The 24287-nt window shown below is 34.8% G+C and overlaps 3 protein-coding genes across 3 annotated transcripts; all 3 read left to right on the top strand.

Moving 5' to 3' along the window:
• The first annotated feature begins 4676 nt into the window (after nt 1-4676).
• Nucleotides 4677-8633, top strand: LOC141457950 (uncharacterized). Its single transcript, XM_074135356.1, has 2 exons — nt 4677-4832; nt 6694-8633. Exons 1-2 carry the CDS (start codon nt 4770-4772, stop codon nt 7567-7569), a joined length of 939 nt encoding a protein of 312 aa, XP_073991457.1. The 5' UTR covers nt 4677-4769; the 3' UTR covers nt 7570-8633.
• Nucleotides 8634-12403: 3770 nt separating this feature from the next.
• LOC141457954 (uncharacterized) lies at nt 12404-15204 on the top strand. Its single transcript, XM_074135361.1, has 2 exons — nt 12404-12554; nt 14051-15204. Exons 1-2 carry the CDS (start codon nt 12492-12494, stop codon nt 14639-14641), a joined length of 654 nt encoding a protein of 217 aa, XP_073991462.1. The 5' UTR covers nt 12404-12491; the 3' UTR covers nt 14642-15204.
• Nucleotides 15205-18086: 2882 nt separating this feature from the next.
• LOC141457955 (dynein beta chain, ciliary-like) lies at nt 18087-19054 on the top strand. The gene is made up of 3 exons (XM_074135362.1): nt 18087-18301; nt 18485-18608; nt 18785-19054. The coding sequence occupies exons 1-3, from the start codon at nt 18212-18214 to the stop codon at nt 19045-19047; spliced, it is 477 nt and encodes a 158-aa protein (XP_073991463.1). The 5' UTR covers nt 18087-18211; the 3' UTR covers nt 19048-19054.
• The last annotated feature ends 5233 nt before the right edge of the window (nt 19055-24287 follow it).

A 24287-nucleotide genomic window follows, 5' to 3' on the forward strand; every position in this document is an offset into this window, starting at 1 on the left:
TAAGTGTAAAGGAAATATTTCGAAAATGAAAATTTACAGGAAGTGGAATCGTTATATTATCGAGAACTTGACGGTAACTTAGGGGTAAAAAAAAAAAAGGAAGAAGGGGTTTTATACTGCAGTATGGTCTTACCACTGTATACAGGGTGAACCAGTAAGTATTGTCCATAGGCCTACTGTGTGTAGTACATCTAAAGTGGAGTTCAATGACGTATTGGCCAACTTCATATTCTCCACTGTTCTTGAGTGATGTCACTTTAAATTTTTTCTCTAAAATCATTACTTTTTTTTTTGCAATAAAAATGTTATTACTCAGAAAGTTTTTGTCCGAATTCGATTCTGATGATACGGTTAGAAAGACAGACGAATTTTCTAAAAAATTGACACCATTTTGAAGCACGTTATTCTCCAAAGAGCCACAATGTTCCTCCTGGATACTGGAAAAATAAAAAAGTAATCAAAATTTTTGAAGAAAACTCATTAGGCCCTTATGTGTGAACATTATCAGACCTAGGTGCTGGCACTTTTCTTATAAAAGTTTCCTTGTCTAATGTGGTCTTTCTAGCGGTATATCATTTTCCAGGATTCCTTTTATCTTCTTACGAGAAATTACGTTTGTTTTGCAAGAAAACGAGTTCACGAGCACTCAACAGTGTTAGTTATCAAGTTGTTTAAATCATTGAAAACTCTTTTAGATGGCACCAGTAGTCAATTTTTTTAAAGTAGGCTGTCTTAAAATAAGGAAGTCAAAAGGTTACAAATTGCACTTTAAACATTTACTTCTGATCACTCTGAAATATTTGAGAAAATGTTAGGAAATATTTTAAACAAGAACAATTTATAAAATCAAAGGTTAATTTGCTTAGTTTCAAATATGATACAATAGAAATTTTGAAAAACCAAGTCTAATAGATCAGGGAAGATTATTTTGTAAGATATCTTAGTTTTAGTGGTTAATTCCAGATTCCACATTATTTTGTTTTGAGTCTGAGCAAATTGGCAGTCGTTTCCAGTTACCGAAATTGAATCTGTTAAAAATGGTTTCCATTGTACAAATAATTATTAAGTTACACTTACAATTGTAGATTTTTTTAAACCACAACATAATTCTTTATCTTTAGAAGATTTAGTGTATACGTATACTCGTACGTCTATGTGTATACACTTCCTTTGTACAAACAACTTAGTATGTTTCCGCTGCCTGCTTTCTGAGTAAACTTCTTTTTAATTGCAAAATATCTATTGCCTATTCTTCAGGAGAGGGTGGACAAAAGTAAGAATTCATTTGAAGATCGGTAGAATGCGCAGCGATCAACGAAGGCTAAGGTTACTGGTCTAAATTGAATTGCGTCTATAAATAAATAGACGCTTTTTGAATCGCTGTGGACTACAACACGGTGCCGGCCAGCGTTCAATTTATAGCTCTCTGAGCTATGTAAAGTAAAGTAAAGTAATCGCCTATTTTTTCAGGCGGAGCTTAACGTCCAACTACCAAATTGGGTATCGTGGACGGAGGCGAATAGCAAACATAGTTTACTGGTAAATTTCTCATATTAACCATTAAATAAAATTCAAGGCCTAAAGACCGGGAATCAAACCCAGTACACACAATGTATATTAGCTATGCAGGTCTCGCCTCTAACCGCACATTGCTGCTACCTCTGAGCAATGTCATCTCAGTTAAATTGGATCCATTGATAAGTGAAAATGTGGTTCTTAAATCGCTTGATAACGCTAGTAAAAGGAAAAGGAACCCTAGTTCCGTCACTGCCGGAAGTATAATAGCCATTTCTTCACACGATCTAGGCAACTATACAGGTTTTCACAAGCTTCTTACTACACAAACTGTTAACTCCTCAAAAACTCACTCGCTCTTGTGCCAGAAGTACGATAAATAGATGTGTGCAACTATTTTGGTTTTACCCAAAACCCACAGAGGCAAACTCGAGCTCATCATTACCTCACACACACATAACAGTTTTTACAGACCCCCCCCCCCCCAATAAATTTGGGAACCACAATAGTTTTTTTAGTTCTTTTATGTGCATTTTTTAAAAAAAACACTTCCTGTATAATCTACATACGTGACACAGCGTCTTTGGATTTTATTTTTACACCAACTCCATTTTTTTCGTTTGTTGGTTTTTGTTCAAAGTGAGGCTGAGAAGGTAGCCTTCGTAATCTTAATTTAGATCTTGATAGAAAGTTCTAAGTTACTCCTAGCAGACTCTCAAGGAGTAGGTACAATAAACTCATGGCTGCATGACCCATGACTCAAGTCTTGGTTAACTGTCTAGTATGTTAATCAAAACAGAAAGAAATAACGTTGTAAACTGCAGTCCCATTTTGATGAAATCATCAATCAAAATGACAATATTGGGTACCTAATATTTTTATCAAATTTAAGTAATCTTCACGTAGCTCGCTTTTTTCATTAATGAAGAAACAGCTGGGAACCTTTCATACATTTTCAGAATACCTGATATTATTGCAAGCGATTGAACCGTTGAATGAATCCATAACATTAGTGGAATTCCCTGATTCATTCCTTCGTTTATCCGGTACTGCCGAATAATTTGGTATCAAATCGTACATCAGTCTTAGATTGATTGATTTGCTTGCAGATTGATTGCTTTAAAAAGGAACTGGGGACATTATACAGTGATTTGCAGATAGAATTTTTAGATATTAAACGGTGATTTCTACTCGTAGATTTGATCGTTTACTCAATATGTGCTTCAGTTGAATGAAAAATGGATAACTAATAAAACAAACTTCCAGAAGACATGGTGAAAGTACGAAGATAAAGAAACGCAAGTGCACATAGTTTTGCAACAACTTAATACCTGATAAAGACAGCTTAGACTTAAGATTGGAACTTAATGGATAGGTAGCGTACCCATTATTATAGGATCTAAATGTGAATTTCTATTCAACAGAAGGTCATAAGCTAAATCTAGTAACAGTGAGATGGGTATAAGGTGCTGTTGGGAAAAGGTGGCCGATTGCCTGAATAGGAAAAGACTAGGAAAAGCGGAGCATCAGGAGAACACTACTTTAAAATAGCTCCCAGGATCAGGATGCGACTCAAATTAAAAACCTATTAGGACAGCAGCAAAAAACAGTAATAACAAGTTTCACAAACATTTGCCACGTTTATTGATGGAGTTCTAAGGCGGGCATTTTAACCTCTTAAGACATTTTGTAGATGCCCTGAATATATAACTTGACCGCTTCTGTAAATAATGTGAAAAGCTACTGGAGCCTTCAGTACAATTACAAAGTAACTTTGTTGCTATTATTTAGAAAAGTTTTTTAGAAAAAATGGGGTTGAAATATGCCGAAGGTTCTTAGAATATTTTTTTTTTTTTGCCTAGTGAGTAGGTTTTTAAAGATAGGATAAGGCTCTAACACCAGAATTATTATTTATTTTATAGGCGCCACGGTAGCCGAGCGGTTAGAGAGGCGACACTCGCAAAGCTAAGATGTATTGTTGGTTTAGTAGGTTCGATTCCCCGGTCTCTAGGCATTGGATTTTATTTAATGGTTAATATGAGAAATTTATAGTAAAGTATGTCAGGCGGTTATAGGCTAGACCCGCAAAGCTAAGATGTATTGTTGGTTTAGTGGGTTCGATTCCCCGGTCTCAAGGCCTTGGATTTTATTTAATGGTTAATAAAAGAAATTTACAGTAAAGTATGTCAGGCGGTTATAGGCTAGACCCGCAAAGCTAAGATGTATTGTTGGTTTAGTGGGTTCGATTCCCCGGTCTCAAGGCATTGGATTTTATTTAATGGTTAATTAAAGAAATTTATAGTAAAGTGTGTTAGACGGTTATAGGCTAGACCCGCAATACTAAGATGTACTGTTGGTTTAGTGCAGTGTTTCCCAACCTTTTTTGTGTCATGCCCCACCTTAACCTTTATAAAATTTTCATGCCCCCCTATGTAACATGCATAATTTTTAACATTAAAAAATTGATTCGTTCACTTAAGAAACATAAATGATAGGTTCTAGGAAGAAATGACTCTGAAATTGTTAACAAAACACAGTAAATAAAATTTCAAAACATATAATGGAGAACTGAAATTCAAATTCCAAATAATTTTAATACAGATTTTTCTATATTAATTTATTATTTTAATTTAGTGAGATCCTTGCGCTTGATGCTTGCTGCACAGAGATTTTATATAAGGTTCCAATTTGGTTAGCTGCAGTCTCAAGTCTCCACGTTGAGTTATATCCAGCCGATTTCTTTTTTTTACTAGTAAATCATTTACAGCACTAAATCCACATTCAGCTAAATATGAAGATGGAAACGGTAGCAATAGTTTTCTTGCACATTTGGTTGAATTTAGGTTTTTTAAATTTTGAATTTTACTTTTACTTTATTTATTTTATGAAGTTTCTAAAAATTAATCCTTGTAATTCTAATGCAAAAATCCTCCACTATTTTATAAATTTCTTTGTTTTAAATTAAAAAATTTAAAACATCTATAATATAAAAAACAATAATTGTTCCATCAAAAATCGTCCATTCACTTGATATTTCAATGTAATAAATGAAATAATAGACAATTAATAATAATTTTTTATGGACAGTCCTAATATAATTCTATTTAATAAAAAAGACCATGTAAATAATTGTTTTTTTGTTTAAAATGTAACAATTTAAACAATGAAACAAAGAAGTAATAATAGTTGATATTTTCTATTTATACTGGTCATTAACTATTTGAAGATTTGATTCGGTTAGATCAATTTCAGGGATGCTGATCTTTGTAGCACTTATACTTGGGGTGTCTGCAAGTTCTGCAGCAGAACCTAATGGCGTAAGTATTATTTTAATTTTAGAAAATAAATATTGGTAACACTGACTGTAAAAAATATTGTTGAGTTATTTTTTTATTGTATTATTTTATTTATTTATTTATTTCTAATTTTTTTTTTTGGTGCATCGACAACTGTCAGATCTTCAGCGTCCTTAAATCGTTATCCCCTCGATCCGGGCTGAACCAAGCTGGGGTACATCCAGCTACAGAACCCTGTTAGGTGTGAACCCAGGCAGCTGTGGTCTGAATTCAGGCTTCGGCGTCAGTAGCACCAATCATTCTCTGGTCTTGTTCAACCACGGCACTGTAGCCAGAGCGGCTTATTGTACCATCCCCTTGTAAGGTCTATTAAATAAAGCATCCCCTCATTAGGTGGTTAAAGGGTGGCGCAGTATCTACCAGGAGTTTTTTTGTAATGGGTTCAACTCTAGTCTTAACATCCATGACGAAATGTTTTTAGCAAGACCAGCTAATCATTTCCTCCTCTCTCTCACGCCCTCTCTCTCACACCCTCTCTCTCACGCCCTCTCTCTCACACACAGTCCGCTCAGAAGCTCTAGGTTAAGTGATTCTTATTCATGAAGAACAGTGACTTACAGTGAAGATCCATCAAGGCCGTATTGGTTATTATCAGGATAATTGTAGGCCTATTAACCAGGCCACTGCAGGCTCAGAAAACACATGCATTGCGTGGGCCTGGCAGATGGCTAGCCTTTGTAGGGTTCTCTCAGGAAAAGGAGGAAACGGCACTGCATTTGTTGTGTTAGTGTGAAGAACTCTTGTGGCTGCTAAGGATGTTACTGCTCGGGGAGGAAAAACCAAGGCCTGTGAGAGTTTACTTTACCCAAGAGTAGCTCTCCAGCATTAAGAGTCTGATTAAACGGACAGGTCTGGAGGGCGGAGCTCTAAAGTTGGGGAGCCACAATAGATCCAAAGGGATCGCAGTGGCGTAGGCCTAAGGGCTGCCCTGTTAGAATCTTAATCTTAAGGCAACAGTTCGTGAGAGGTAGATAGACTGAATCGCGTGAGTGGTTCACACCAAATTTTGCTTTAGGTGCTCCAGCTTTTAGTCGTACTTAGTAGTTCGCTAACTTTTGAAGCTGCACATTAATTGTATTATTAGAGTACTCGAACTACCACCTGACAGACTGACATTGATGATGGTAAAAGAAATAATTAGCAAACAAAATTTATTAGTTCAAAGAATGGATACATAATATATCACATAAATACAACTGGTCAATTAATTTAGAAAATTTAACAAGCAGTAAGTGTGAGGGACTCGTGTGGCTAAGGATGTTTCGTAACGGGCTTTTCGCCAAGGCTGACTGTAGAATTAAATCCGTCAGGGCCGTGGGACTATAAGGATAATTTTAGGCCTATTAATCAGGCCACTGCTAGCTTATGTCAGTGTGAGTGGCTCGTGTGGCTAAGGGTGTTACTTCTCCGGGGAGGAAAAAACCAAGGCCTGAAAAGCTACACCCAGGAGACGCTCTCCAGAATTCAGGAGTCTGATAAAACGGATGGGTCTGGAGGGTGTAGGCTCTAGAATGGTTAGGAGCCACAATAGATCCATTGGGGTCGCGGTGGTGTAGGCCTTCAAGGCCGCCCTAATAAGAAGTATAAGAAGTTAAGCTAGGCTTTTCCCCATCAATTCTCTCTCTACCTTTGGGTTCATTGAACTGAGCCGATACCCTGATCAACTATCATCGCCATATTCGCTGACGATTCGAGTGCTATCATTATTTCTTTTTAAATCATTTAAAAATGGAGAACAACTAATCATTAAGAACGTACACGATGAATTTTTACTCAAATTCTCTATGATTTCCTTATTATTATTATCATCCTTATTTTGCAGAATCAAAAATGCATCGAGAAATGTGTACATTCAACAACGTGTGCACCTACACAAGAACATCACCAGAATTGCAGTGATAAGGAACAATATGAAAAGTGCATCTCAACATGTACTACATCTAATACTGAGAATTTAAAGAAAACCTTCTTAGATGAGCACAAGAATAGCAGCAATGCGACCGGATTGGTACAAAACCATTCAACCAATCAAAGAAATCTTTATGCAGAAAAAATGGACATTTATAAGAAATTATCAAAGAATGATAAATTTCCCAAGAAATTTGTAAAAGTAGAAGCTAATGGTACATTGATGAACTCTCAGCATTATAATGAGTCAATAGATCGCCAAAGAAATCGTTATATTATGAAAAAAATCATTGGCACTATTAAAAACCGAATCAGTGCTGGTTTAAGCAATCTTGTCGATATTCTAGACACGTTATCAACAAATTCTTCTGATAATGACAAATTTAAAGCTAATAATGGAAGTTTTAATGAAAATAAATTGAAAGCCATAGTCCACATATTGGAAGCTTTGAAGAAGCATCTGCCTGAAGCAGAAAATAGAAAAGTCAAAAGGGACACTGCTTTAAGTAATCTTGGAAGAAAAGTGGGTGGTTATATTGGTGAAAACGTTGGTAGACTAGCAGCTAGAAAACGAATGCCACAAGGCGGTTTAACTGGTAGAATGTTTAATAAAATTGGTGCTTATACTGGGAGAACTGTGGGCCAAAGAATGGGCAAAAAAATGGCCGATAAAGTGGCAAACATACCATCAAATGTCTTGAAAAGTTTAGGTGTATTCAGCAATCAACCAGCTTATCCCGAAATGGAAAGTGATCTACCTATGAAGAAGTTTTGCTGTGCTCAATGTTAATTTAGGACCAACTGAACTCTCTGATTTTTTGTATTATTATTATTATTATTTTAATCATTTATTTGTCTCTTATTATTTCTAAATTTAAATGTCAGGGGTCAGTATTTCTAAATCAATGGGGTCAAGGGTCGCCAAACTTTTTTTTTGATCATGGACCTCCCCAACCCCTATATAATTTTTCGAAATCTCCATCGACCCCCCCATCATAAAAGTAATTTTCAGTTTTATTAAAATAAAAACTATCTATTAGGTTGACTGTGTTTGTAAAATTTATTTTATGATTTTAAACATTTTATTTTAAAGTATTTTTACATTGTGTAACAAATAGTTTTTGTGAAAAATATCTTGAATGTTGAATTTTAAATACCTTCAATATTTATTAAATAATAAGTAATTAGTAAGATTTTCCTTAGGATTTTTGGCTGTAGTGTCTGCAGGCGTTTGGAGTTAGAAAGTTTGGTTGAACTCCACACTTCAGCTCCGTATGTCCATATGGGTCTCAACAGTGTTTTGTAAATTGTCAGTTTGTGATTCAAGTCGAGTTTGGATCTGCGGTCAAGTAGTCTAGTAAGTAGCTTGTAGCGTCTGTTCACGTCTTGTCGTTTCAGTCGAGTATGTGGGTTCCAGGTGAGTCTCTTGTCAATGTGCAGTCCTAATAAGTATCGTACTACGTTAGCTGGAGGAATCGTTACACCGTTCAGTAGAACTGGTGGACTCGCAGATTTTCGTAATGTAAAAGTAATATGCACTGATTTTTGTTCATTAATTTTTATTTTCCAATTTCGGAACCAGGTTTCAAGAAGATTTAAATGGATTTGACTGTTCTGACTGGCTTGTATCGGATCGGAGTGGGAAGAAAAATAATTGAAATACTTCTTTAGCTAAATTTAAAGAATTCATGATCAAAATCAAAGTTGCTAAGCAACTATAATTGGAAATAAATCACGACTTTGATATCTAATATGTTTTAAAGAATTAGAAAACCCAACTTTATTTTATTTTAATTTATTTTTTATTTATTTATTTATTTTGTAAATATACAATCTGTATAAAAATATACAATAGGTAAATAGGAGGTGAATGAGATGAACTGGTGCGGGAGGAGAGCAGGAGGAGAGAAGCTACCCAGCGGTAGCATTCTCTGTAGGAGATATGGGAATGTGGGGAGGAGAATATGAGTAGGAGAGAGGAGAGATAAGAGAGTAATGGCGTTTAGGCCTTAAGACCTCACGGGCCACTGGCGATTCAGTCGGCGAGGAGTATTAAGGATGTCAGAGGAAGCGAGAGGACTGTGCAAGAGGATTTGAGCTAGTCAAGAGCGTAGTATGGTATTTTTGGTATTTAGTCTTGGCGTGTTGGTCTATGAAGGGAATGTTGAGGTCGGCGTGAAGAGTGAGGTTAGTCCACCATAGAAAGGAGCGTCAGCTATTTGTCGGCAGAAGTTTTGAGTGAAATGTTTGTACTGTCCGTATGTTTTGTAGGTTTGGCTGAACCTAGATAACTCTAGTCCGTAAAGCATCATAGGTTTGAGGATAGTACTGTATATTAAACGTTCAAGGGGCAATTTAGAGCGTCGTCCAAGAAGTCTGTAAAGCAGTTTCACACGTTTTGTCATTGCTTGTCTTTTAAGTCTAGTGTGTGGGTTCCACGTGAGTCGTTTGTCTATGTAGAGCCCAAGGTAGCTAGCACCAGATCTGTACAAGGAAGAGGAGTGCTGTTGAAGAGGATAGGTGGACAGGAGATCCGCCGGAGAGTAAACATGGCAAGCTGGCATTTCTATGGGTTCATAGAAAACCCAACTTAGAAATATTCTTTGCCATAAACTAATAAGTAAGAAAAATATTAAATCAAAAGAAGTGTTGCAAGAATATTTCAAGAAACAGGAAAAGAGGTTTGTGTGTGTGTGTGTGTGTGTGTGCGTGTAAGTGTAAAGGAAATATTTCGAAAATGAAAATTTACAGGAAGTGGAATCGTTATATTATCGAGAACTTGACGGTAACTTAGGGGTAAAAAAGAAAGAAGGGGTCTTATACTGCAGTATGGTCTTACCACTGTATACAGGGGAACTAGTAAGTATTGTCCATAGGCCTACTGTGTGTAGTACATCTAAAGTGGAGTTCAGTGACGTATTGGCCAACTTCATATTTCCCACTGTTCTTGAGTGACGTCACTTAATATTTTTTCTCTAAAAAACATTACTTTATGCAATATAAATGTTATTACTCAGAAAGTTTTAGTCCGAATTCGATTCTTATGACACGGTTAGAAAGACAGATAAATTTTCTAAAAATTGATAACATTTTGAAGCATAAATTATTCTCCAAACAGCCTCAATCTTCCTCCTGGATACTGGAAAAATAAAAAAGTAATCGAAAATTTTTGAAGAAAACTCATTAGACCCTTATGGGGATCATTATCAGACCAAGGTGCTGGCACTTTTCTTATAAAAATTACCATGCCTATATCATTTTCCAGGATTCAATTTTATCTTCGTACGAGAAATTACGTTTGTTTTGCAAGAGAACGTGTTCACGAGCACACAACAGTGTTGTTAGTTTATCAAGGTGGTTTAATTCATTGAAAACTCTTTTAGATGGCACCAGTAGTCAATTTTTTAAGGTACGCTGTCTTAAAATAAGGAAGTCAAAGGTTACAAATTGCACTTTAAACATTTACTTCTGATCACTCTTTAACTTTATTCTTAACTCAGACTATTACAGGAGATTGTAACACCATATTTCATCTGCTGAAATATTTAATTGCTGAAACGTGTTTAAAGAAGCTGTATTGATGGTATTCAGGGAGTGCAGTAAAAGTAAAGTAAAGTAAAAGTAAAGTAATTGCCTATTCTTTTAGGCGGGCTTTACGTCCAACTACCAACTTAGGTGTCGTGGACGGAGGCGACTAGTAAACATACTTTACTGTAAATTTCTTATATTAACCATTAAATAAAATCCAAGGCCTAGACCGGGGGAATCGAACCCGCTAAACCAACAATACATCTTAGCTTTGCGGGTCTAGCCTATAACCGCCTAACGTGGCCACCCTTAATGTATACTTTAACGTTGTTCTTAAAACTAGATAACAGTGACGAAACTAGCAGAAATCTAGTCGAACTAGAACCCAATTCGGTATTTTTCCGTTGTATTTTAACTTACACTTTGCCAAAAGAGGGCCACCTTTTATGTATACTTTAACGTTGTTCATAAAACTAGATAACAGTGACGAAACAAGCAGCAATCTAGTCGAACTAGTACCCAATTCGGCATTTTTCCATTCTATTTAAAGTTACACTTCGCAAAATAGGGCCACCCATTATGTATACTTTAACAATGGCCTTAGAACTAGATAACAGTGACGAAACAAGTAGAAATCTAGACGAACTGGAACCCAATTCGGTATTTTTCCATTGTATTTTAACTTACACTTTGCAAAAGAGGGCCACCTTTTATGTATACTTTAACGTTGTTCATAAAACTAGATAACAGGGATGAAACTAGCAGAAATCTAGACGAACTGGAACCCAATTCGCTATTTTTCCTTTAAGTAAAGGAGATCGCACAGCCAACATCATCCTAATCAACCTAGGGGGTTATCTGGGCGAAAGCTAGACGTGCTAGCTTTAGTTAGTTAGAGATTTAGGAATCGGAAGGTGGATTACATCATTGACATTGGAAGACTTGACAGATCATGAAGAACGATACGGCTGGAGTTATATTCAATTTATTTATTATGCAAAGGACTTTGGGATTCGATTGATTCCCATAGAAAAAGGTTTTGTCAGAGCCCAAAAATTCTGCTCTGTTTCAGACAAACTGTTTCAATCGTTTTCCATAATATAAGCTGATGCAAGCTAGGGATACCTAATTAAAGAAACTTTTCAGCAGAGATGATAATCAATAGAATGTAAGGTAAAAGGGAATATATCAGTAGCATGAGATTGTGGAAAAAGAGGTGGTCAAGATTTTGTTTTCCCTTAATGCCTGCTTCGCAAAGGAAGCGGAAGATGATACTTTTAAATGAGTAGAAACGGCATAAGAAAATAAATATGGAACTTAATGAATATGGAGTACCCGTTTATAAATGTGAATCACATAAGAGTAATCAGAGAAGATAAAAAAAGTGCTAAAAGTGATAAAAACTAGTTGCAGTGAGTAGGATTGTTAATGAAGGTTTAAAAGGCAAGTTGCAATTGATCGCTAATGGCCGAACAGCCGACAAGAAAAGAAGATGTCATGCTTTTACATGGCAAAAAGTGCATCAAGAATGCATTACTTTAAAAATTACAAGCCACAAGTCGTGACGTAAAGACCTATAGTAATAACTAGTAACCCAAAGAAACAAAATTTTTGCAACAATTCTAAACTATAAATATTGGGAGGGGCGCTGCGTTCATTTGATAGGAATCCCACTTTTATAGATGCTTAAATAAACGTCATCGCTTCTCTAAACAATGGGAGAAGCTCCCAGGAGTTTGCCAGTAAAATTCCAGAGGTTCTGTGATGTCATCAATCAGAAAAAAAAAAAAAATTGATCGTGGAGCATAGATTATATGTTTATGGTAATTATTATTAATTTTTTTTTTTTAAATTCTGATTCCCATTCTCCAAAATTTCTTTCTGTTAAAAATTAAAAAATTTAAAACATCTATAATATAAAAAACAATAATTGTTCCATCAAAAATCATCCATTCACTTGATATTTCAATGTAATAAATGAAATAATAGACAATTAATAATAATTTTTTATGGACAGTCCTAATATAATTCTATTTAATAAAAAAGACAATGTAAATAATTGTTTTTTTGTTTAAAATGTAACAATTTAAACAATGAAACAAAGAAGTAATAATAGTTGATATTTCCTATTTATACTGGTCATTAACTATTTGAAGATTTGATTCGGTTAGATCAATTTCAGGGATGCTGATCTTTGTAGGAATTATACTTGGGCTGTCTGCAAGTTCTGCAGCAGAACCTAATGGCGTAAGTATTATTTGATTGTTTAAATTAAATATAGTATTAGTAACAGTAACTGTAAACAATATTATTGAGTTATTTTTTTTTGAACTCTAGTTTTATCATTACTAATTATTTTACTATTTCGGGTCATCAACGATTCTGTTTTTTAACACCTGGGAATAAGGAAGGGGTGGGAGCCGAAATGTAGGTTTTTCGGTTAGCCTAGGAAAAATAGGCTTCGGTTTTTCAGGCTGAGCTAGCTCCAATTAGGTTCTGTGCTGCCGAGATTGTCGGACGAGGAATAACTAATTCCTAAGGTCGTAATTTTCTCGGACAGCCAGGCAGCTCTACGAGCTATTAGTTCTTACCAGGGCCAATTCAAGGCTGGTTCAGGGACTGTCTGGGTGCCCTGAAGGAAATTAGGGACCAAAATAAGATCTTTCTGGTTTGGGTACCTAGTCATTCAGGAGATAGGGGAAACGAAGCGGCAGATTTATTGGCCCGGGAATGCTGTGCGGGACACTTCGTTGGCCCGGAGCCCTGTTTTGAGGGTCTCCAAGACAGTATTAAGACTGCGGCCAATAAACTATGTGTGCAGACTAGATGTCAAGAGTCTCAGGAGTCTCAGGGCAAAGACAGACGAGGCTATTCGCCAAGGCTGACTGTAGAATTAAATCCGTCAAGGCCCGCGTGGGGCTATAAGGATAATTGTAAGCCTATTAAACTGGCCCACTGCAGGCTCAGAAAACACATGCACAGCACGGGCACCTGGCAGATGGCTAGGCTCTGTAGTTTCTGTCAGGAAATAACATATCTGCCTGCTGCAACAAGTCGATTCCGGAAATAAAAAAATACACCTCCCAACAAACTTCCTGCATTCTAAAATATAATTCAAACAATATCAATGTTTAAAGTGTTAGATTAATGATAGTGAAATTTATTATATAAACAATTATGTAATTCGAAGTCAAATAGATGTAGTAATATTGAACATATATAATAAAATCGTATCTTTTAATAATTAATTCAATACTCGTAATGATTATTTATTAATAAAGAACACAATTTTATAATTTTGTAGCTAAAAATTAATATTTGAAAAACCGAGACGAGACCGAGATTTCTCGATAAAATCTCGACAAGATTAATATATAATGCCTCGATCTCTGTCCCAAAAATCTTGTCTCGATCTTGGTAACGAGACCGAGATTTGTCACGATTCTCGTGCAGCATTACTCAAATTTAGGAAAAAACACTTTTATTTTTATAAATATGTCAATCGTTTTATTCCATTCCTTTAGTAGGCATGTTTCAGGATAAGCGTGAGGGTTAGATAGATGTTTACATGAGATTAATATGAGAATAAATCAAAACAAGGTAAAAGAATAAAGTTCTCGTTAATGATTTGGACCAATAAAGTGGACAATCAATTGATTATTGCCCTTCTTTCCTCAAAAATAATAAATTTTTGGCCTATCAATCACTCTCTATGTTTAATTATAATAATTCTTATTTTATAGAATCAGAAATGCATTGGCAAATGTATGGACTCAAAGTGCAATTCAAAATGCAATACATCCACTGCTGAGGTTCTAGATAATGATTGGCTCAATAATTATGCAGACGGATTGGAAAGTAATCATACAGCCGATCTGGATAGATTGAAGAAAAATCATGAACAGTTTCCAGTCACGCCACTTACGGCCGGACAAGACGATAAGAATAGTCCTAAATTTTTTATTACGGCCAACAGAAAAAGATCTATCAAAGATGAATGGAGTTTCCTTGATGATTTACTGATTAGTCTAACGAATATTGAGAATCTTAATGATGGACTAATCACTGAAGGTGCCAGAAGAAGCAAAAGAGGACTTATTCCTTATGAGCAACTCGCCAATGCTATTGTGGGTTTGGTCTGTGACCCGTTAAGAGCAATACCAGCAATTGGGAAAGAAATGGATCTACTTAGTGATGAAGGGTTTCCTCCAATAGGGGAGCCGAATGTAGGATTGGACGGAGATGAGTTGAAGTATAGTGTATTCAGTAAACAACCACAATATCCCCCGCAGGAACAATTGTCACAATTAGAACTATGTTGTCAACCATGTTAATTTGAGCACATTTAACATTTATTCAGGAATATTTCTTTATTTTAACCATTTATTCGTGTTTCTTTTTTTTTTACTATTTCAAAATTTCAACTCTGAAAACTCTTCCCCCTCCACAATACATCGTCATGTTTAGGGGGGGTAGTCAAATGAATGAAAGAGCGGTCTCAATATCTTCAGGTGTTAATACATATATGTATTAAATCTATGTTGTTGCCAAAAAAAAAAAAATACAGTCATAAAGGAGGATTTTCCCTATATTATAAAGAAAATTTGGGAATTTTATCTTTTATAGAAAAAGAGAAAAAAATTGTCAAAGTTGGGTGTTTTTCAGCGTTACGTTTTTTCGTGCAGTTTTTTTTGATGGTCAACCCTTATACAACTGTCCTACCGGACAGTTTTAATATATATATTTCTTATATATTTAATAAATAAGATTTCCCTAGAATTCATTCGATTTCTGTTCACTTGCCAAATTATCGATACTATTTTCTGGAAAAAGGAATTCGGTTTTTCCCCCTACCACAACCAAAAAGAAAATCCTCTCACCCTCAACCAAAAAACGAGCCAATATTTTCTACTTTTAGAGCTTCGAGCTTCATTATAATAACATTTTATGCTTTCCAATGTTTCGCTAGAAATAATTTCAACATCCGCTATCCCCAAGTGCGAGCTGGTACTGTCATGGGATTCTGTTTCTTCTTCTATCTCTCTCTCTATCAGACTTCTGAAGAAAGACAAAACCTAGGTAACAATATTACTAGATTAAATATTTGGATATTATTTAGAACAATGAAAATAAATTTACCGAAAGATCTGTAAATGGAAACCAAATCTAAGTAATTTAAAATTTCCACTCTCGGAAAAATTTTGTTGTCAATTTTATTCTAACTTCATTCTAAAATACAAAGAAAACTTTTATATAATCTGTATTATGTTTTATTGTCATTTTAATTATATTCTGAAATTAAAATAATAAAAAAATATTTTGTTTTTATTTCAAAATCTAGAAGTTGTATCACTCACGCGGAACCCCAGACACTTGACTTAAAGACAAGCAATGACAAAACGTGCGAAACTTCTTTACAGACTACTTGGACGATGCTCCAAAGTAACCATTGAACTCAAACGCCTAATGTACAACACTCAATCCTATGTGGGGTTCAGCCAAACCTACAAACATACGGACTGTACAAAACATTACAGTCAAAACTACTGCCGACAGATAGTTGACGCTCCTTTCTACGGTGACTAACCTCACTCTTTACAACGACCTCAACATTCCCTTCAATAGACCAACTTGCCAAGACTAAATATCAAAAATTCTATACTAGTCTCTCCACTAGCTCTAATCCTCTTGTACTGTCTCTCGCTTCCTCTGACATCCCTAATACTCCTAGCCGACTGAATCGCCAGTGGTCCCGCGACTTCCTTGCAGTCTGAAGATCTAAATCATTATTCTTCTATCTCTTTTCTCTCCACCTCGTATTCTCCTCCTCACATTCTCTTCTCTCCTATAGAGAGTGCTACCGCTGGGTAGCTTCTCTCCTCCTACTCTTCCCGCTCCAGCTCATCATACTCTTCATATTTACTTATTGTATACAATGTATACATTAATGCTTTAGTACTTTATTAAGTCCCCCCCAAAAAAGTCTCTTTTTGGAAGACAAAAACAAAAAAAAATGAATCCAATTAACTGCAGTTAAGTTGAAAGTTCAGCAAATCAATTCAAGGATTGAAAGTAAAGTATCATGTAAAGTAAAAGTCCTCTCTCTCCTCTTTGCGTAGATTGCTGATGAGGAGAAGGAGGATTTCAAGACAATATAATAATGGATATGTCCACGTTATGTGAGTAGAAAGGAAACGAATGTTTGACTACTTATACAGGTATTTAGATGCACCATTTCGCTACGAAGACGTAATATTCTCCAGCAACATTTATGTGCCTAAATCTGTAGCAGAGCTAGCTAAGAAATATGAATGTATTTAAAAATTATAGCCGAATTAGAGTGAATGGAAGAAAATGATTAGTGAAGGATTACGGTGATTTTAATTTCGGTTAAGCTATAAGGATGGCAGGAGCACAGAGTACTGATCCATCCATTAGCTGTAAGTTTGTATGTAAATAGTTGTATATAGTAGAGGGATGAATGTGCGAAGGGAATGTATTTATAAGTAAGAATGGAGAGTGAGTGATATTCTAGTGATAAGCACCTAGATGATGCTGGCTGTATGGCGATGGCCAATGCCAAAAAAAAGGCTAACTAACAAAAAATCATGTAAAATAATGCCTATATATATATATTTTTTTTATTTCTTGGACGAAGGCGACTTGTAAACATTCTTTACTACAAAGTTCTCATATTAAAAAAAATAATTAAAATTTAAGTTTATCTCATAACATAAAAATCAGACTGATAGCTCAGATTAGGGTACCCAGTATTAAGTAGTTACATCCCAAGGATTCTTCAAAAAGGAATATACCAAGCATTTGACTAAGAAAGGGTTTCTTTTACTTGTGCTGAAAGAACAAAAAAGATAACATCATTCACTTCTTGCTGAAAGGTAGTTTTCCCCTAGATCTGGGGGAATCGAACCCACTAAACCAACAATACATCTTAGCTTTACGGGTCTGGCCTATAACCGCCAAACATACTTTACTGTAAATTTCTCACATTAAACATTAAATAAAATCCAAGGCTCCTAGACCGGGAATCGAATCCACTAACCAACAATACATCTTAGCTTTGCGGGTCTAGCCTATAACCGCCTAACATAGTTTACTGTAAATTTCTCATATTATCCATTAAATAAAATCCAAGGCTCCTAGACCGGGTATCGAATCAACTAACCAACAATACATCTTAGCTTTGCGGGTCTAGCCTATAACCGCCTAACATAGTTTACTGTAAATTTCTCATATTATCCATTAAATAAAATCCAAGGCTCCTAGACCGGGTATCGAATCAACTAACCAACAATACATCTTAGCTTTGCGGGTCTAGCCTATAACCGACTAACATACTTTGACATGAATTTCTCATACGTACTAACTTTTACGTATCGTGAAAAAAAAAGAAGATAACTGAATTATTAAGAAAAATCAAACTAGGCTAAAGAACTATAAAGACGATATGCGCTCGATGTTTAAAAAATAATTAGAAAATGCTCGATAAGTTATACAAGTATTTACAGGTACCCTATCGATTTAGGGGACATTATCTTACACTTAGACAGCAATCGCTTTGCATTTGATGGAACTTAGTATCATATGTACCAAAAATAAATCCTTTCCAGTTTAGTCGAATATGCAATATAAGAACAATCTCAAATGCCAGAACAAAGAAGTAATTATGTTTTATAATGACACTAAAGGAGAGACGGTACTTTTAATAAATTTGGTCATTCTATATAGCAGCTCTACTTGGAGATGGTCTAAGTGAGTGTTTTATGGGATGTTAGATCAATTGTCATCTATAAATATGTAATTTTTCTAGATGGTCTTGTACATCCCCGTACGAAGAGATAGATGACTGCCATGCAGAAGTTGTTACTTTGGAATTGGAATGTTCGATGCTAACTGAACAAGCTGGCTTATTTGAGGTCGGCGTTTCAGAATTTAAATTACTAAAACAAATACGTAAAGAATTAAAACTTGCAAAGGTAAATTTTATAATAGTTAACAACATTCGTTAACAAAATATTTAGTTGAAGTAGGAAAAATACATGTGTAGTTTCAATTTCCCGAACATTTAGAATTTTCTAAATTAAATCGATTATTTTGTGAATTTTAAGCCAGAATAAACTGGATTTGAGGTGTTTTTTCCTTCTTTTTTTTTGTTGCAGATAATGTGGGATTACATACTGGTAGTTAGAAGCTGGTTGCACGAATGGGAACGCACACAGTGGAAAAAAATAGATTCGGAGAGCATGGACATGGAATTAAAAAAGTTTTCCAAGGAATTAAGAAGTAAGTTCGAAAGAATTAGCAATTAAGACATCTAAAATCTTTCTTAACATTCCCAAAGAAGTGGTTAGTTTATATTTTCGAGGGGATGGACGAACTACGAGAGTGACTATGGAGCGAGCTTCTAAATACCACAATAAGTTTTAGATTATAATGTAACTTAATACACATTTTTTCAGCTCTTGATAAAGATATGCGCCACTGGGAAATTTATCTTCAGTTGGAAGGTATAGTGAAGAACATGATTACAGCACTGAGAGCCATTACGGAACTACAAAATCCAGCTATTCGTGACAGACACTGGAAACAGCTGATGTCAGCTACAAAGGTAATTTATGTATGGTCGAAATTAGCTTCACTGTGTTCATGTACCAATTGCCAAAAGCTAGAGGAAGCATGTCAAAAAGGATTTGCAGCCTATGCTACTGGTTGCTCTTTGTAACACTCCTTTCTGAGTTCTTCAATAAGAATGATGCAGTTACTAAAATATCAATTTACATTATTCTATTTGCCCTTAATCAACAATTCATTACCATTAAAGCAATTTATTTGTATTTAATTGGAAAAGAAATATATAAGCAAATACTATTTTTAAATTTGGCAAGGAATACATCACGATTAAAATTGTTTCACTTCAGGATTAAATGGTTCAATTATAAGACTGCGAAAGCGCCAAACAATATCCATTAAAGAAAGCGCCAAATTTCTCATATTAACCATTAAATAAAATCCAAAGCCTAGAGACCGGGAATCGAATCCACTAACCAACAATACATCTTAGCTTTGCGGGTCTAGCTTATAACCGCCTAACATACTTTACTGTAAATTTCTCATATTAACCATTAAATAAAATCCAAGGCTCCTAGACCGGGAATCGAATCCACTAGCCAACAATACATCTTAGCTTTGCGGGTCTAGCCTATAACCGCCTAACATACTTTACTGTAAATTTCTCATATTAAACATTAAATAAAATCCAAAGCCTAGAGACCGGGAATCGAATCCACTAACCAACAATACATCTTAGCTTTGCGGGTCTAGCTTATAACCGCCTAACATACTTTACTGTAAATTTCTCATATTAACCATTAAATAAAATCCAAGGTTCCTAGACCGGGAATCGAATCCACTAACCAACAATACATCTTAGCTTTGCGGGTCTAGCCTACTGTAACTGCCTAACATACTTTACTGTAAATTACTCATATTAACCATTAAATAAAATCCAAGGCCTCTAGACCAGAAAATCGAATCCACTAAACCAACAATACATCTTAGGGGTTTGCGGGTCTAGTCTATAACCGCTCGGCTACCGAGGCGCCTGGTAGTGTAGATAAAATGTCTAATATACTTTGACATAAATTTCTCATACGTACTAAATTTTAGAAAATGAAACCAACGATAGTTCGAAGCCATCTTTGCGATATCGTGAAAAAAAAAGAAGATAACTGAATTATTAAGAAAAATCAAACTAGTCTAAAGAACTATAAAAACGATATGCGCTCGATATTTAAAAAAAAATTAGAAAATGCTCGATAAGTTATAAAAGTATTTACAGGTACCCTATCGATTTAGCGGACATTATCTTCTCCAGCAAAATTTGTGTAATTTCAATTCGTGGTTGATTTGCACCTAATGAATTAGGAGTGTACTTAACCAGTTAAGAGTGTTCGACGTGTACTATACTCGTGGTGAGAAATATCAAATTGCCATTAACTATAAAAACTCGAAATTTTAATAAAATACAATAAGAATATTATTTAGTGGGATGTTTCCTTTATCTTACCAATAGAACTGCAGTGTGAGCCAGCCAAATGATAAGTGTTTGGTAAATGCTTGGTCTTCCCATTAGAGATTGGGGAATTACGTACACAAATAGAAGCTTTCAACCCTTGTGCATTGCCGTTTTTACTTTAGATATAGGTTCAGACCTCAGTACGAGCATGATTTCATTTTGCACAGAATTCAAAAGGCTCTTTTCTTCCTTGTAAAAGCTCTTGGCGTCCCTTGTTAACTAGAGCAATGTATACACGTGAAGCGGTACAAGATTTTGAATGAGCACAGAATGCTCTGGTAATCTCAAGCCCTAGAGAGAGATTGCAGAAAAAGTCGCTTGCAGTGCGACTATTACGACTGTTGTAAACTTTTGGTTGTTTTGCCCTGTGCGTTCGACACGTGTATACGAACGCATACATTGTCATTGTCTGATTTTAATTCCTCACAATGTGGTTTTTTTTTAACCTAAATTCCACGTTTAACTGGTTAAATAAATGTATTACAAAAAGTACTTTTGTCAGTATGTTGTAAATAAGTTTAGGGAAGTGTATCTATTTACAACTGTAAATATTAGGTACGTAGATATTTTTCATATCGACCCTTAAAATTCCAAGGGCTTATATTTTCTCGTGACCAAAAAATGTGTTATCAGCTCTCATCTTCTATTCTTGGCAAACCTGCTTGAAAATCTGGAGCTGACCCACGAATTCTTGGTCGATGTGTATCTATAGATATCAATTCAGTTTCTTTAAATTGTTATTAGTCTTTATTGCTATGAAGTTGCAAATAAAAGAAAAAGTACTAAGTTGGGATAGAACTACGGCCTAAGATGTACCAGAAAGGTTACTACGGCCTTAGCCCGATAAATATTGTAAAATACATAACATACATCAAGAACTGCTAGAAACATTCAACTGTAAGTTTCCAGCCTCTGGAGTTCTAAGTCTGCAAGATTACCACGGGTGCAGACAAGTTGGCCAAAACAGCTTCTCCAGAACTGGAGGCAAAGAGACTCTCCTCGATTTGATATAAAATAAACTGTCCAAGTAAGGAGCTGGCCGGTTAGAAGTGAGAACCATTAAAGCTATGAGATATTTTGGATGCTGGATTGTTTATTGTAATTTAATAGTAAACAAATATCATTGAGTCCACACCTAGGGCAATTGTCGGAGAACTGACCTTACTTTGCAGGCTCTTCCTTGACTAGTCTTCTATAAGGGCAACTCTAAAACGGCATGGATCGAGGTTCGAGCTGACCCTATACAGGGTGTTCAGCATAAGACTACGGTAACTTCGGGAGGCGATTTTGGGCATCATTTGCAACAAAAAATTCCATATAAACTATGGCTCGATTCGGCTCCGTTTTATAGATATTTTTAATTTTATGTTTTTTCAAGGTGTTACTTTTTTTTAGCAAAAAGATGTCTATATTTCTCAAACTATTAAAGCTACAGTTATTTTAATAAGCTCATTAGAAAGAACGTTAAATTTCCTTTTAAATAAACTAATTTGTATTCCACAATAATAATATTAAGTATTTTACTTTGTGGCCCAAACATAAGAAATAGCAAGTTTCTAATTTTTTCCAAAAACTTTGACTTCATTTTTCTCAAAAACATTTAATATGAAAAAACCGTGCACTATTCAGGAAAAACATCTACATACGATCACCTTTCGAACGGTATACAATAATTGGGTTTATGTTAAAAATTGATGCAGAAATCTGTGATTAATTGCAAAAAAGTAGGCCTCAAAACAGCGTCGGCATTATGAAAGGAATTCACCTACCATAAGAATATAACTGATCAGAATCATCAAATCCAGTACGATTTTTTGCAAACGTGTAATTTAATAATTAATGAATGAGCCGAGAACTTACTTATCGCTCTAATCTCCAAGTTAAAAACTGACATGTTTTATGCTAATACGGCTTACAAAAACAAATAAATACACAAGAAGAAAAGATAGTTTAAAGTCTACATTTTCATTAGATATTTAGTTGTCATTTTGCTGTCATTATGCCAACGAATTCGAATATTGAATATCGCGCTATGTTATGCATCTACGGTTTCGTAGATTGGAATAGTGGAGAAGCTAGGCGGGAGTATTCTAGATATGTTTTCCTGATAGGGTGTTCCGAACGCTAAGACGATCGTGGAGATGTACTGGCGGTCCGGTGAAATATTCCATCCACTATTATTTAATTTGGGGATCAGAGCGAGTAATAAGTTCATTAGCTCTCCACAATCTCCTGTGTTCGGCTTATTCATTAGCTCTTCACAACCTGTTAATTCCAAAAGTTTATTGAGTAGTTCAAAATGATGATTTATTCACATTATTTGGCATATTCCTTTAATTAACTACAGAATAACTCACAGATCTAAACTCGTTAAACGAAAATCCTTTCTTTTGAAATTGGTACCTAACACTCATTTAACATCATATTCATTTTTCTTCTTTTTATTTTATTATTTATAATGTAAATTTTATATTTTTGAATATAGTTCTTAAATTAATTAATTATTAAATTACACGTTTGCAAAAAATCGTACTGGATTTGATGATTCTGATCAGTTATATTCTTATGGTAGGTGAATTCCTTTCATAATGCCGACGTTGTTTTGACGCCTACTTTTTTGCAATTAATCACAGATTTCTGCATCAATTTTTAACATAACCTCAATTATTGTATACCGTTCGAAAGGTGATCGTATGTAGATGTTTTTCCTGAATAGTGCACGGTTTTTTCATATTAAATGTTTTTGAGAAAAATGAAGTCAAAGTTTTTGGAAAAAATTAGAAACTTGCTATTTCTTATGTTTGGGCCACAAAGTAAAATACTTAATATTATTATTTTAGAATACAAATTAGCTTATTTAAAAGAAAATTTAACCTTCTTTCTAGTGAGCTTATTAAAATAGCTGTAGCTTTAATAGTTTGAGAAATATAGGCAACGTTTTGCTAAAAAGTAGTACACCTTGAAAAAACATAAAATTAAAAATATCTATAAAACGGAGCCGAATCGAGCCATAGTTTATATGGAATTTTTTGTTGCAAATGATGCCCAGAATCGCCTCCCGAAGTTACCGTAGTCTTATGCAGAACACCCTGTAGAGTCATAAAATATAAATATCTAACTCTCCATGTCACCTAAAATTTGCCGCTATCTCATCCTTTGCTAACCTCTATTTGAATAGCCATTGAAACTTTATAAATAATTTTATTTTGTGAGTTAAAAAAAAATCATTTGTACGAACAACTATCAAGGTTTATTGATTTTTTACTTTATTTTTAGATATGTTAGATTTAGGATGTAGATTCAGAGTGTGGCCGCTAGGGAAATTATTTAAGGGAATTAAAGGATCTACTGTGACTGCCCTTTACTGCACGAGTTTGTTCCATTTGATTGCTACAATATTTGTTTAGTTTATTTTTAGTTTTTATTAAGTTTATTAATTTGAATTTACGATTGTTTTCAGTTAATATTGTTAAAAGCCTGACAATGTTTCCACATATGGCTTTTATCTTCAAGAGTGCTCAAGCACAAACTGTACACTTGGAGGAGTTAGATGAAGCTCTTGATTCATATCCTGAGGAATTGCCTTCATTTAGAAGTCTGGAGGGAATGGATTATTCCTTTCCTTCAAGGATTTTGAGGATTTTTTTGGTTCAATTCTTTTTTTTAAGAAGCTATTGAAGAAATGAGCGGCTTCATCATAACCACACATATTGTCATAAATATTCTTAAGATCTAAATCTAAATTCCTTTATTTTTGGGGGTATTTTTAAAATTCCAGGGTACAGAAATGGAACAATTCAAAATAAGTTATTATTAACCAAAATATTTTTTTTTTTTTTTTTTTAACTTAAACAATAATAGTTTGATATAAAAACTGCCAATTATTT

The sequence above is a fragment of the Rhodnius prolixus genome, unplaced genomic scaffold (assembly GCF_049639745.1).
Source record: "Rhodnius prolixus isolate KJV_2025 unplaced genomic scaffold, Rpr scaffold_5, whole genome shotgun sequence".
Taxonomy (NCBI): Eukaryota; Metazoa; Arthropoda; class Insecta; order Hemiptera; family Reduviidae; genus Rhodnius; species Rhodnius prolixus.

Bases quoted from the DNA above. Each gene is read 5' to 3' on its own strand.
- LOC141457950 (XM_074135356.1), top strand. From the start codon at position 4,770: ATGCTGATCTTTGTAGCACTTATACTTGGGGTGTCTGCAAGTTCTGCA. The intron at 4,833-6,693 runs GTAAGTATTATT...CTTATTTTGCAG, and splicing joins CTGCAGCAGAACCTAATGGC to AATCAAAAATGCATCGAGAA.
- LOC141457954 (XM_074135361.1), top strand. From the start codon at position 12,492: ATGCTGATCTTTGTAGGAATTATACTTGGGCTGTCTGCAAGTTCTGCA. The intron at 12,555-14,050 runs GTAAGTATTATT...CTTATTTTATAG, and splicing joins CTGCAGCAGAACCTAATGGC to AATCAGAAATGCATTGGCAA.
- LOC141457955 (XM_074135362.1), top strand. From the start codon at position 18,212: ATGCTAACTGAACAAGCTGGCTTATTTGAGGTCGGCGTTTCAGAATTT. The intron at 18,302-18,484 runs GTAAATTTTATA...TTTTTGTTGCAG, and splicing joins AAGAATTAAAACTTGCAAAG to ATAATGTGGGATTACATACT. The intron at 18,609-18,784 runs GTAAGTTCGAAA...ACATTTTTTCAG, and splicing joins GTTTTCCAAGGAATTAAGAA to CTCTTGATAAAGATATGCGC.